The sequence below is a fragment of the Rhinopithecus roxellana genome, chromosome 4 (genome assembly GCF_007565055.1).
Source record: "Rhinopithecus roxellana isolate Shanxi Qingling chromosome 4, ASM756505v1, whole genome shotgun sequence".
NCBI lineage: Eukaryota > Metazoa > Chordata > Mammalia > Primates > Cercopithecidae > Rhinopithecus > Rhinopithecus roxellana.
In genome coordinates, this window is record NC_044552.1 from 8,656,918 (window position 1) to 8,669,846 (window position 12,929).

Consider the following 12,929-nt stretch of genomic DNA (forward strand, 5'->3'; position numbering starts at 1 on the left):
TATTGAGATGGAGTTTCACTCTTTTTGCCCAGGTCTGGAGTGCAGTGGCACGATCTCAGCTCACTGCAACCTCCGCCTCTCGGATTCAAGTGATTCTCCTGCCTCAGCCTCCCAAAATGCTGGGATTACAGGCATGAGCCACTGCGCCCGACATGCCCCCTTCTGTTTTTTAAACAAAAGAGGAACAGTTAAGTTGGACTCCAGCCTTGGTTTCCCATTAGCATTATTGCTAAGTTGGCAACCTTGGATAAAATCCACTCTTGGAAACTTTTAAGCTGAACAAAAGCTGCACTATGAGCAGGTGCTATGATAAAGCCAAAACAGTCCTCTAAGTAGAGGGGCTGATGAAATAGACTAAGGGGAGATCTTCATTTCTCTCCTGGACAATAGTAGTAAAAAAAAAAAAAAAAAAAAAAAAAAAAAAAAAAATCATATAAGGGCATTAGGAACACAGTGTGTTTTTCTTTAGCAAAGGGCATCCTGCTTTAAAAAGGAAAGTTTGCTATGCACAATACAGTGGCCACTCTATAAAGTGGTTCTGTATGCTCCATGAGGTCCATGCCAACAGACCTCAAAGCAATAGGTTCCTTTTTTAAACCCAAGACAGTGGAGAGACTTAATGGAAATTTTGAGTGCATACTAATCTCCTTTACCTTCACTGCAAGAAATAATCAGTTGTAAGCAGTAGGGATTTAAAGCCAAATTGAACTCAGGCATTTTTAGAGCCCCTGAGGAGAAGGGCATTGGTGCATTTGGCTGAGTTCCACCCATTTCAGCATAAGACGGACGTGGAGCATTTTTCACATAGTTTTGTAGGCAGCCTGACGCCAGAGTTTTCACTTCAGAGAAAGGATAACAAGTTGATGGTTTCTTAGGGAACAACCAACTCTTCCTAATTTGCAATGTCTGGTCTCCTCAAAGATGTCGTGGGCAATGCTTGACACGGGCACTGTTAATGACTTGAGGGGTGGGGGTTAGGCAGAAACAAGACCCTGAGCATTTAGAAGTCCTTGGAGGATTACTTATGTTTCAAAATGAGTTAAGTTCAAATAATTTTTTGCTGGTGCTTAGCACACCAATGAAGTATGTAGATATGAAAAACAGGAGGCTGTTAGGTAAGATTCATTTTGTTGGCACTGGTTCCAGATGCCAGCATCGTGATGAACGCTATTTGACTTCTGACATCCCTTGACGTAGGTACTGTTGGGGATGTTTTCTTTCCTGGTGGAAATGGGAAAATGATTAGAGACCAGAGGTCAGGAGATCTGAACTCTGTTCCCGGTGCCTCCCTGGCTCAGTATTTTGTTTGTTTGATAAGTTAGATTGAAAGCTCCCAGAGGTTTCTAAGGATAGCACAGTTTGAGCATTGGCTTTGTAAAAGTACTCTGGTGAGCCGTGGAATTACAGTTACAATCATCATAATAATGTCCAATGAAGAAGCATACTGAGGAAGGCATGAGAGGAATTGTAAGTGGCTGAACTCTATTTGCAGTATTCGTTTTACAAATCGTTTTAGAACCTTAAAGCAAATTTCAGTATGCGGTACTTAACATGCAAAATGCTCCTGTAGGACTTTCATAAGTTACACGCAAGTATCCCTTAAAGTATATTTTAGAAATATGCTTACAGTGCATCAACTCTATCTGATGAACTCTGAGATGTTCACAAGGAAGGGTGATAGAGATATTTTAGGGATATGTTTCTCATTGAGATTCAAGGGGGATTTAAAATGTTACTAACCTGGGCCAGACGCAGTGGCTCACACCTATAATCCCTGCACTTTGGGAGGCCGAGGTGGGCAGATCACCTGAGGTCAGGAGTTCGAGACCAGCCTGACCAACATGGTGAAACCCTGTCTCTACTAAAAATACAAAAAAATTAGCTGAGCGTGTTGGCGCACACCTGTAATCTCAACTACTCAGGAGGCTGAAGCAGGAAAATCACTTGAACCAGGGAGGCAGAGGTTGCAGTGAGCTGAGATCATGCCACTGCACTCCAGCCTGGGCAGCAAGAGCAAAATTCCATCTCAAAAAAAAAAAAAAAGTTTACTGACCTGGTGTCTACTTGTCTCCTTCCTGTTGTGTCTTCTTTCTTCAGTTTCTTTATATCTTTTTATGAGGGAGAGTTGGGGGATGAGTACTTGGTTGGGAGGCAAGGAGATTCAATGACTCAGGCTTGGAAATTTACATCTTTGTGCCTTCTCTACCACAGGTGATAACCCCCGTAAGGACAGGCCATGGCTACGTATACGAGTACCCATCCAGATACCAAAAGGACGTCTACGATATCCCTCCTTCCCATACCACTCAAGGGGTGCGTACCAGAACAAGGTCACAAGAGGAGAAGAGCTTCTAAGGGTAGTGTTCCTTCAGGGCTGTAGAGAAAAGGGAGTTCACAAATTATGTATTAATATATGTCATATAAACGTTGTCTATCCAGTAATATATGTCATATTAGGTTGTCTATCCAGTAGCCACTTTAGCCAATGCTATTTAAATTATGTTTTCTGGATTTGCTTTATCAGGAATTCCTAGTATTTCACCCAAGAGAGCTTATGTTCTACAGTTTTACTTCAGAAAGTAGAATTTTTTTTTTTAAGACAAAGTCTGACTTTGTTGCTCAGGCTGGAGTATAGTAGCTCGATCTCAGCTCACTGCAACCTCCGTCACCCAGCCTCAAGCAGCTCTCCTGCCCCTGCCTCAGCCTCTCGAGTAGCTGGGACTACAGGTGCACACACCACCATAGCTGACTAGTTTTTGTATTTTTGTAGAGACAGGGTTTCACCATGTTGGCCAGGCTGGTTTTGAACTCCTGACCGCAAGTGTTCTGCCCACCTCAGCCTTCCAAAGTGCTGGGATTACAGGCGTGAGCCACCGCGCCCAGCCAGAAAGTAGAAAATTTAAACTACACACTTTAAAGTACAGGCAGTGTAGACATTTCACATAAGATCATCTTTTTTTTTTTCTTGTTTTGTTTTGTTTTGAGACAGAGTCTCGTTCTGTCATGAGGCTGGAATACAGTGGCATGATCTTGACTCACTGCAACCTCCGCCTCCGGGGTTCAAGCAATTCTCCTGTCTCAGCCTCCCGAGTAGCTGGGACTATGGGTGCGCGCGCCACCACACCCAGCTAATTTTTGTATTTTTAGTAGAGATGGGGTTTTACCATGTTGGCCAGGATGGTCTCGATCTCTTGACCTCATGATCTGCTCCCCTCAGCCTCCCAAAGTGCTGGGATTACAGGTGTGAGCCACCGTGCCTGGCCAAAATCATTTTTATATTCAGTCTAAGTTAAAAACCACAAAATGTATAAAGAAAAAAAAAAGGTAATCAATTTGTTATAACATAGATCACTGCTAAAGATCAAGCTTGTACACAACCTGGTAAATAAATCCATAATTAAGTAGCTTAGGAGCATAAAAAATGACAAGTATAAGACATTTCCATTCTAGGTAACTCATGGCTTTCTCTCCAGGTATACGACATCCCTCCCTCATCAGTGAAAGGCCCTGTGTTTTCAGTTCCAGTGGGAGAGATAAAACCTCAAGGGGTGTATGACATCCCGCCTACAAAAGGGGTAAGTGAGTGACTACAAAGCAGCAAAAAGGAGTGTGAGTGTGTGTGTATCTGTGTGTCGAGGGGCATGGGGTTGGGAGGAGGGTGGGTAAGTAGTTTATTGGAATAAAACAAGAAAGGCAAACCCAAAAGGGGAAAATGTAGTCTTGGTGAGAGTAAAGGAAGGAAGCAAAAAAGGAAAGGCACTAATTAAAGATAGCTCTAGGGATTTCATATTGAGGAGCCGCAACTAAAAAACATTGGGAGGCCAATAAGGAGAACCTTTTGGCAGGGAAGATAATTAGTTCAGTTTGGCAAGTACTAATATATATTTGTAGAGGGTTTGTTTTGTTTTGTTATGTTTTGCTTGAGACAGGGTGTCACTCTGTCACCCAGGCTGGAGTGCAGTGGTGCAATCACAGCTCCTTGCAACCTTGACTTCCCAGGCTCAAGCAATCCTCCCACCTCAGTCTCCCAAGTAGCTGCCTCCTACCTCAGTGTCCCAAGTAGCTGTGACCTCAGGTGCATGCCACCATGCCTGGCTAAATTTTATTTTTTGTGGAGACAGCATCTCCCTATGCTGCCCAGGCTGTTTTTGAACACATGGGCTTAAGTGATCCCATTACTTTGGCCTCCCAAAGTGCTGGGATTACAGGCGTGAGCCACCACGCCTGGCCTGTAGAGGATTTGACAGTTTTCTCAATCTGTATGTTTGGGTGAACTCGTTTGACTCACTCTGTCACCCTCTGGGGTATGCCTGCACAGAGCATGGTAATGCCTACTTTACAGACAAGGGGACTGTGTTTCAGACACCTATGCAGCTCATTCAGCATCACACAGCTGATGTAATAACCGAAGAGACCAGGGGGAGACCTCCGGTCTTACTCTGCTGCTCGGCACAGATCAGCAGAGAAAGGATACCCAGGAAGTGGTCAGAAATGTAGGACTGGAACACAGGGGTGAGCAATTTAACCAGCAGGGTTGCACATGCAAGTCTACACCAAGAACATGTGGGTAGACACACTTGTCAAAGGACAAGGGAAGTGGCAGCAGAATAGCAGGGAACCTTGGAAGTGCCTAACATTGGGGGCGGGGGAAGGCGACCGAAAAAGTGCCAGCAAATAGGACTGAGCACATGGGACCGCGTGCTCCCACGAGCCAACTCAATAAATAGCATTTCGCTTTCTACTCGCTTTTCAGGTATATGCCATTCCACCCTCTGCTTGCCGGGATGAAGCAGGGCTTAGGGAAAAGGACTATGACTTCCCCCCTCCCATGAGACAAGCTGGAAGGGCAGACCTCAGACCTGAGGGGGTTTATGACATTCCCCCAACCAGCGCCAAGCCAGCAGGAAAGGACCTTCATGTAAAATACAACTGTGACATTCCAGGAGCTGCAGAACCCGTAGCTCGACGGCACCAGAGCCTGTCCCCGAATCACCCACCCCCGCAACTGGGACAGTCAGTGGGCTCTCACAATGACGCATATGATGTCCCCCGAGGTGTTCAGTTTCTTGAGCCACCAGCAGAAACCAGTGAGAAAGCAAACCCCCAAGAAAGGGATGGTGTTTATGATGTCCCTCTGCATAACCCGCCGGACGCTAAAGGCTCTCGGGACTTGGTGGATGGGATCAACCGATTGTCTTTCTCCAGTACAGGCAGCACCCGGAGTAACATGTCTACGTCTTCCACCTCCTCCAAGGAGTCCTCACTGTCAGCCTCCCCAGCTCAGGACAAAAGGCTCTTACTGGATCCAGACACAGCTATCGAGAGACTTCAGCGGCTTCAGCAGGCCCTGGAGATGGGTGTCTCCAGCCTAATGGCACTGGTCACCACCGACTGGCGGTGTTACGGATATATGGAAAGACACATCAACGAGATACGCACGGCGGTGGACAAGGTGGAGCTGTTCCTGAAGGAGTACCTCCACTTTGTTAAGGGAGCTGTTGCAAATGCTGCCTGCCTCCCGGAACTCGTCCTGCACAACAAGATGAAGCGGGAGCTGCAACGAGTCGAAGATTCCCACCAGATCCTGAGTCAAACCAGCCACGACTTAAATGAGTGCAGCTGGTCCCTGAATATCTTGGCCATCAACAAGCCCCAAAACAAGTGTGACGATCTGGACCGGTTTGTGATGGTGGCAAAGACGGTGCCCGATGACGCCAAGCAGCTCACCACAACCATCAACACCAACGCAGAGGCCCTCTTCAGACCCAGCCCTGGCAGCTTGCATCTGAAGAACGGGCCGGAGAGCATCATGAACTCAACAGAGTACCCACACGGTGGATCCCAGGGGCAGCCGCTGCATCCTGGTGACCACAAGGCCCAGGCCCACAACAAGGCACTGCCCCCAGGCCTGAGCAAGGAGCAGGCCCCTGACTGTAGCAGCAGTGATGGTTCTGAGAGGAGCTGGATGGATGACTATGATTATGTCCACCTACAGGTAAAACAGCCGAACTCATAAAACACCTACGCTCACTCACATGCAGGGAGCCTGAGACAGATGCCTGTAAGGATGTTGGGTTGGACTACCAAAGGAGAGAACATGATTAATGTTAATCCACATGGTTCACAAATTGGAGGGAGTGTTGTAGAGTAGGAAGAACGCTGGACTGAGAGTCCTGAGTACTCACTCATCTCTAGCCCTTTCTCTGACATTTACTGTGTGACCAACTTATTCAACCTCCTTGGGCCTTAATTTCCTCATTTGCAAAATGAATGGTGTAAGGGGCTGGATTAGATCCCATTGATACCTCAGGTAAGAAGAGACTCACCAAGTAGGATAATAGGCCCTCTAATGATATTACCACCTCCACTTCTATTTGTGTTTTAGGTATAGTTCCATATAATATTTTATTTGAAAAAAAAGTTTTCATCATTAAGAAAAAGAATAGAAAACCTTTGCACTGGAGAATTTCTAAGGCCCCTGCTAGCCCTACTCTGTGTGTGTGTGTGTGTGTGTGTAATTGCTTTAAAACTTAGCCCCATCTCAGACTTACCTAGAGGACCACTGGGCATTAGCTAGTTGTCCTAGGAGCTTAATCTGTGTATGGGACATTGGACAATCACAGTTGGCCTTCTACAATTGGGAATTCCACCAAGCTCCAAGCTGACCTGGGATTCCACCAGCTTTCCCTTCCACTTTGAGGGATTAAAACATTCTACTGGCCAGGCGCGGTGGCCCAGGGGCGGTGGCTCACACCTGTAATCCCAGCACTTTGGGAGGCTGAGGCAGGTGGATCACAAGGTCAGGAGTTCAAGACCAGCCTGGCCAATATGGTGAAACCCCATCTCTACCAAAAATACAAAGATTAGCCAGGCGTGGTGGTGCATGCCTGTAGTCCCAGCTACTTGGGAGGCTGAGGCAGAAGAATCGCTTGAACCCAGGTGGCGGAGGTTGCAGTGAGCTAAGATTGCGCCACTAGACTTCAGCCTGGGTGACACAGTGAGATTCCGTCTCAAACAAGCAAACAAAAACAAACAAAAAACTACCAAGACCCATTATTTAGGACTAGACTTACTATCTTATTCTGCCATTCTTTTAATTTGACTGAGAGTCACAGTTTATACTGAGAACTATGTAACTATTATGCCAAATTCCCTTGAGCGCAAGAAAGTGTGGCAAGGAGAACTGAGCCTCACCTGGTGCTGAGGAAGGGAGTGGAGAGAGAAGATGGAGGGCATTGAACATTCGCCTTACTCGTTGTCTGACTCTGCACAGTGGGAAATACTGCCTTGTAGCAGAAATCTATAGATGATTTGAGGGAACTAGGAGTGAGAGCTGGACCACATTTAGACCTGCGTTTAGGGGTTTACAGGTTCACATATAATCTATCAGAAAAGAACTCAGAGAAGTAGTACATTTATATAGGAGATTTTAAGGGAATCATGAGTAGCTCTCTGAAAACTGTAAGGTGCCCCAGAAAGCTGGCACCCTATATGGCAATGGGCTTTAATTTTCTGCCACCCCTGTCTAGGGTTCACAGTGCCTCACTGAGCATTTGAGATGTTGCCAAGGCAGTGGAAAATAAAGAGTATTTACTCATCTGTCAATGAAATTGTTAGCATAAGTGAATCACAGTGATGACATAATATGTTCTTTATGTTGAAAATTAACAGGGTAAGGAGGAGTTTGAGAGGCAACAGAAAGAGCTATTGGAAAAAGAGAATATCATGAAACAGAACAAGATGCAGCTGGAACATCATCAGGTAAGTTCAATCAGAGCAAAAGCTGCCTGGTGTTGGAAAGATTTCCCACCTAGTACTAAGGAGAGTTGTAACTTCAAGAGATTATGATTTCAATTCTTCCAGCTCACTGGCAAGAGTCAGCTCTAAAGCACGGAATGGGGTTTAAAAGCAAAGAGAAGGTTTATGACCTTGCTAGTTCATCTGGGTGTACCTGGGTTACATCTAAACAGCAATTTTTTAAAGGCTAAACCTGCGTATCTAACATATGAGGACTACTTGGGTTAAGGCATTTGGTCTCAAGAAACAAGACCCATTCAAGCTAGCCTAAGCAAGCAGGTTTATAGTAAAGTCATAGGAGGGGAATTCAGTAACAGAAAATGAAGATATAGCCCGGTCTGGTGAGAACTAGAACTATAAATTCTCTCTCCTTCTTGTACTTACTTTGCTTTTTTTCTATAAATCTGTTCACTCTCCCCTATTTTCTGGTTTTCTCTGCTTATCGACTCATTTGGCTGTCCTGTAACTTTGCAGAACCCATAAATGGCCACTCACAACTTCTATAGATGGCTTCTCATCTCAGCTTCCCCTTCTGATGGTTTAGCTCCCTTCTCTTGTTCATCAGATTCCTAAGGAAGAGTCTGATTGGGCCATTTTGATTGGGCCATTTCTCTGTCTCTCTCTCTCTGTGCATATGTGTCTCTACCTCTCTCTCGCCAACAACACAAGCCTATGGTTTGGCTGGCCTTGGTCCAGTCTAAGGGTATGAGAGCAGAATTCAATGTTTTCAACATATATCCAGGACCATCTACTAAGGACTTTGGGCAGGGCATGTTCATTCAAAAGTTGGGTATGAGTAGGGCAGATAATGATGAGTATTGGTAGGACAAGAGCATAAAAATAAAGAGAGATGGATTGCGGATTTATTTACAAGCCTCTCAAGGTGAAATGAAGTGACATGGCATGTAATGACATTAAATGGCATGCTGCATTTAGGAAATCTGAGTTCTAATCATTTCTGGCCAACCAACTATGTCAAGTGAGGTCATCTCCCCAAGCTTTGGTTACTACTCTATAAAACGGGAAAGTACCCCCGCCCATCTAATGGCATGATATATTGATGAACACATTTGCATAAAGCCTAAGATATATAAAATATAATCCATTATGATTAAATATCTTGGAATATCACCTTGTACCTGTTTATGTTTGCCTTGGCATCTGGCAAGGTAAGACTGCAGGGCTTTGGGGAACTTGTTGAAACCATAACAATCCCTAAGAAGAAAACGGATTCTAGAAAAGTAAAGCTGGCTATGCATTTCTCAGAGAAGCTGGGTGAGGTGATCACTGCTCCAGCTCATCCCTACCTCCAGGTGGGAGATTAACTGAGTCCTAAGCTCAGGTCACAGATAGTCCTTACCTGCAGAAGAGAGCTCTCTCCTGAGTCTTAGTGGAATCCCCAGAAATTATTATAATTGCAATTTAAATAATACACCATTTGGGAGCAATGAGGAAAGAAGGAAGAAAGCCAGCACCTGATGCGTCTGACTCTGGGTGAGACCCCCTTGTTTTAAACAGCTCTGCGGGACTAAATATTATGATGCACAATTCCCATTCAGACTTCTTTAGAAATTTTTTTTTTCCCTTAAGTGCTCATATATTTATATGTATTAATCTTCCTGTAGCGCTGGATCATGTCTATCAATCTTGACAGAAAGAGTAGGATAAACAGAAAGGGGTCATGAATGGCCATTTCATCTGAGCATCCTGAGATAGTCGAGGCTTTCCCCGAGAAGGAGCAAACTGTCAGGGACTTACTTGACAAGGAGGTCACTACATATGGTTTTCCCTTGCCACCACTCAACATTAATAAACATTTACATAGAGCCTATTACAGACCAAACTATTCTAAGCACTTTGTGAACGTTAACTATTTTACCTCCATAAAGGTATGGGTAACAGGGCTGCGGTTTAAACCCTACGCTGCCTTCTAGCCAGAGGTTATAAGAGACCAGTGGTCCAATCATAAAAGGTCTGAGCTTGAGGATCATCTTTGCCAACGTGTACATTTTACAATTTAGGAAAGCAGGCAGCTTGACCCAGGCTGCACAGCTCACATGCCTCTAACAGTTATTAGGGACTAAAATTCCTGTCTTTTAACTCCAAGCCCTGGTTAATTTCCACTGCAACACATTCCCTTGCTCTAATGAGATCTACTTTCGTCTTCCTGGCAGCTGAGCCAGTTCCAGCTGTTGGAACAAGAGATTACAAAGCCCGTGGAGAATGACATCTCGAAGTGGAAGCCCTCTCAGAGCCTACCCACCACAAACGGCGGCGTGAGTGCGCAGGATCGACAGTTGCTGTGCTTCTACTATGACCAATGTGAGACCCATTTCATTTCCCTTCTCAACGCCATTGACGCCCTCTTCAGTTGTGTCAGCTCAGCCCAGCCCCCGCGAATCTTCGTGGCACACAGCAAGTTTGTCATCCTTAGTGCACACAAACTGGTGTTCATTGGAGACACGCTGACAAGGCAGGTGACTGCCCAGGACATTCGCAACAAAGTGATGAACTCCAGCAACCAGCTCTGCGAGCAGCTCAAGACTATAGTCATGGCGACCAAGATGGCCGCCCTCCATTACCCCAGTACCACGGCCCTGCAGGAAATGGTGCACCAAGTGACAGACCTTTCTAGAAATGCCCAGCTGTTCAAGCGCTCTTTGCTGGAGATGGCAACGTTCTGAGAAGAAAAAAAGAGGAAGGGGACTGCGTTAATGGTTACTAAGGAAAACTGGAAATACTATCTGGTTTTTGTAAATTATCTATTTTTGTAGATATTTTATATGAAAATGGAATATTTTAACATTTTAAGGGTTAGACAACTTTCAGAAATTCAGGGAGCTGGAGAGGGAAATCTTTTTTCCCCCCTGAGTGGTTCTTATGTATACGTAGAAGTATCTAAGACATAAACTGTACAGAGACTTGTCCACGTGCTTTTGTATGCCTGTGTATTCATGTTTGTTTGTAGATGTTTGTCTGATGCATTTCATTAAAAAAAAAATGAATTAAGAAGCACCTTAGTAAGCACCTTCTAATGCTGCATTTTTTTGTTGTTGTTAAAAACATACCAGCCGGTTATAATATTGTTCTTCATGTCTTTGTGATTCTGAGCCTGGCACTCCCAAATCTGAGAAGTATAGTATATTTGCAAATGTTCACCTTCCAAATCATGAGACATTAGCACGACTTATTCTTGTTTTGAAAACTCTTTTCAAAATTGATCATCTTAAACACATGATGGCCAAGTGCCCAAAAGCCCTTTTGCAGAGCAAATTTCAGAATATATATGTGAATCCAAGCTCTGACAGTTCAGGTGCTGGAGGGAGGAGAGACCTGTGTGTTTAGAGGCCAGGACCACAGTTAGGATTGGATTGTTTTAATACTGAGAGACAGCTACAATAAAAGGAGGGCAATTGCCTCCCTGGGGCTGTTCGATCTTCTGCATTTGTGAGTGATTCAGTCATGAGGTTTTCCAAAAGATGTTTTTAGAGTTGTAAAAACCATATTTGCAGCAAGGATTCACAAAGGCGTATCAGACTATGATTGTTCACCAAAACAGGGGAATGCTTTGATCCCCCAGTTACAAGTAGAGGCCTTTCTGACTCTTAATATTCACTTTGGTGCTACTACCCCCATTACCTGAAGGAAACTGGCCAGGTCCTTGATCATGGAACTACAGAGCTACCAGGATGTATCCTGCTGTCTAAGGGAATGTATTGCTGTCTTGCACCTTCTTTAAAACTCACATATGCAGACCTGACACTCAAGAGTGGCTAGCTACACAGCGTCCATCTAATTTTTACAATTTCCTGTGGCCGATTTGTATAACCCCTACCACTATCTCACAGGTAGTCACAGCATCCATTCTATAGTCTGTCTCCTCACACCTGTTAGTACTGACACAGCACAAACACCACAAGCCATCATGTTCTTCATGGGGCAAGCGAAATACTTCCACCCCATGGGTAAACGTATTTACATATTACCAAGAGAAAAAGCACATTATCTATGATCTTTTGGTCCAATTCTTATTTAGCATTTTTATTCCAGCCTATTTGGAAACATGTTTTTATTTGCAATATATGCCTGACTGAATTAAGCTTGCTTGTTTTAAATAACCAAATCATTGGAACAGAAAAGGATTTAAAAAACAAGAATGCATCTCAGAGTGATTAAAAAAAATCAGTGGAAATAAATGATCATAGCAGGTGCTTTTCAAAACCACTGCTATTACAATTCTCAAAGTCCTACTCTGCCAAAAGAAGATTAAAAGTCATAAGTTACACGACAAGGAAATGTTTATGTGGGAAGAGGGTTGCTGAAAATCAACAACACTTGAAGTTTAAAAGTGCGTCTTTGTAGATTTCATTGTATAATGTGTATTTCTTAGGAGATGGCTGACTCGATTGATCTACGCTAAGTAGAGACATTTCACATTTTTAAAACCAAAATGTTCAATCTGTATTACTCTTTGCCATCTTGTATGTAGAGGCTATTTTTAAATCATTAAATTTTTAGATCTTTGTTTTCATAGCCACTCTGTTTTCTTTTTCATACCCCTCTGTCACAGAATTAAATATTGGCTTACTTTGGTACTCCTAATATAAAAAGTTAAATTATGATTATTTTAGCAATGCTATAGGTCTGGATTTTTTAAGGAAAACTGAGGGTTTTTTGTTTTGTTTTGTTTTGTTTTGTCATATATGTGTCACTTCCAAGTGTATTTGCATTCAAAGAAAATTCTGGAACCTGTGAACACTATCTAATTCAAATATCTGGAACAAGGCTTGTGTTTCCCCAAAAAACCCACACATTCAGTAACATGTAGGATGATTTGTTTTCATAATATGGATGTTACCAGTCACGTGGTTTTTAGAATCAAAGAAAATTTTTCTATTTATTTTGGAATAGTCATAAAGAAATAATTTAAAGCAAACTGTATTTAATGAAAACAAGAGATTTGTAACCATGTAATTATCATTTTTAATGGTTGCTCACTCTTTCATTCAGGTATCCCACTGAGATTTACAGACAAATTATTTAAATATAACATGTACCATTTTGCCCACACATATAAGCATTAACTTATTTTTGACAAAATGTCAAGGCACTTCAATAAGGGAATGAAAGTC

General features: G+C 43.5%; 1 protein-coding gene across 3 annotated transcripts in view; it reads left to right on the forward strand.

Annotated features, from left to right (window-relative positions):
- The window catches only part of NEDD9 (neural precursor cell expressed, developmentally down-regulated 9), a 200,962-nt gene extending 188,632 nt beyond the window's left edge, over window positions 1-12,330 (forward strand). For all 3 annotated transcript variants that reach the window (XM_030929528.1, XM_010357149.2, XM_030929529.1), the window contains 5 exons: window positions 2,212-2,313; window positions 3,474-3,575; window positions 4,754-5,995; window positions 7,672-7,761; window positions 9,972-12,330. In XM_030929528.1, the coding sequence (XP_030785388.1) occupies window positions 2,212-2,313; window positions 3,474-3,575; window positions 4,754-5,995; window positions 7,672-7,761; window positions 9,972-10,481 (2,046 nt within the window). In that variant the 3' untranslated portion in view covers window positions 10,482-12,330. The remainder of the gene's footprint in view (window positions 1-2,211; window positions 2,314-3,473; window positions 3,576-4,753; window positions 5,996-7,671; window positions 7,762-9,971) is intronic.
- The last annotated feature ends 599 nt before the right edge of the window (window positions 12,331-12,929 follow it).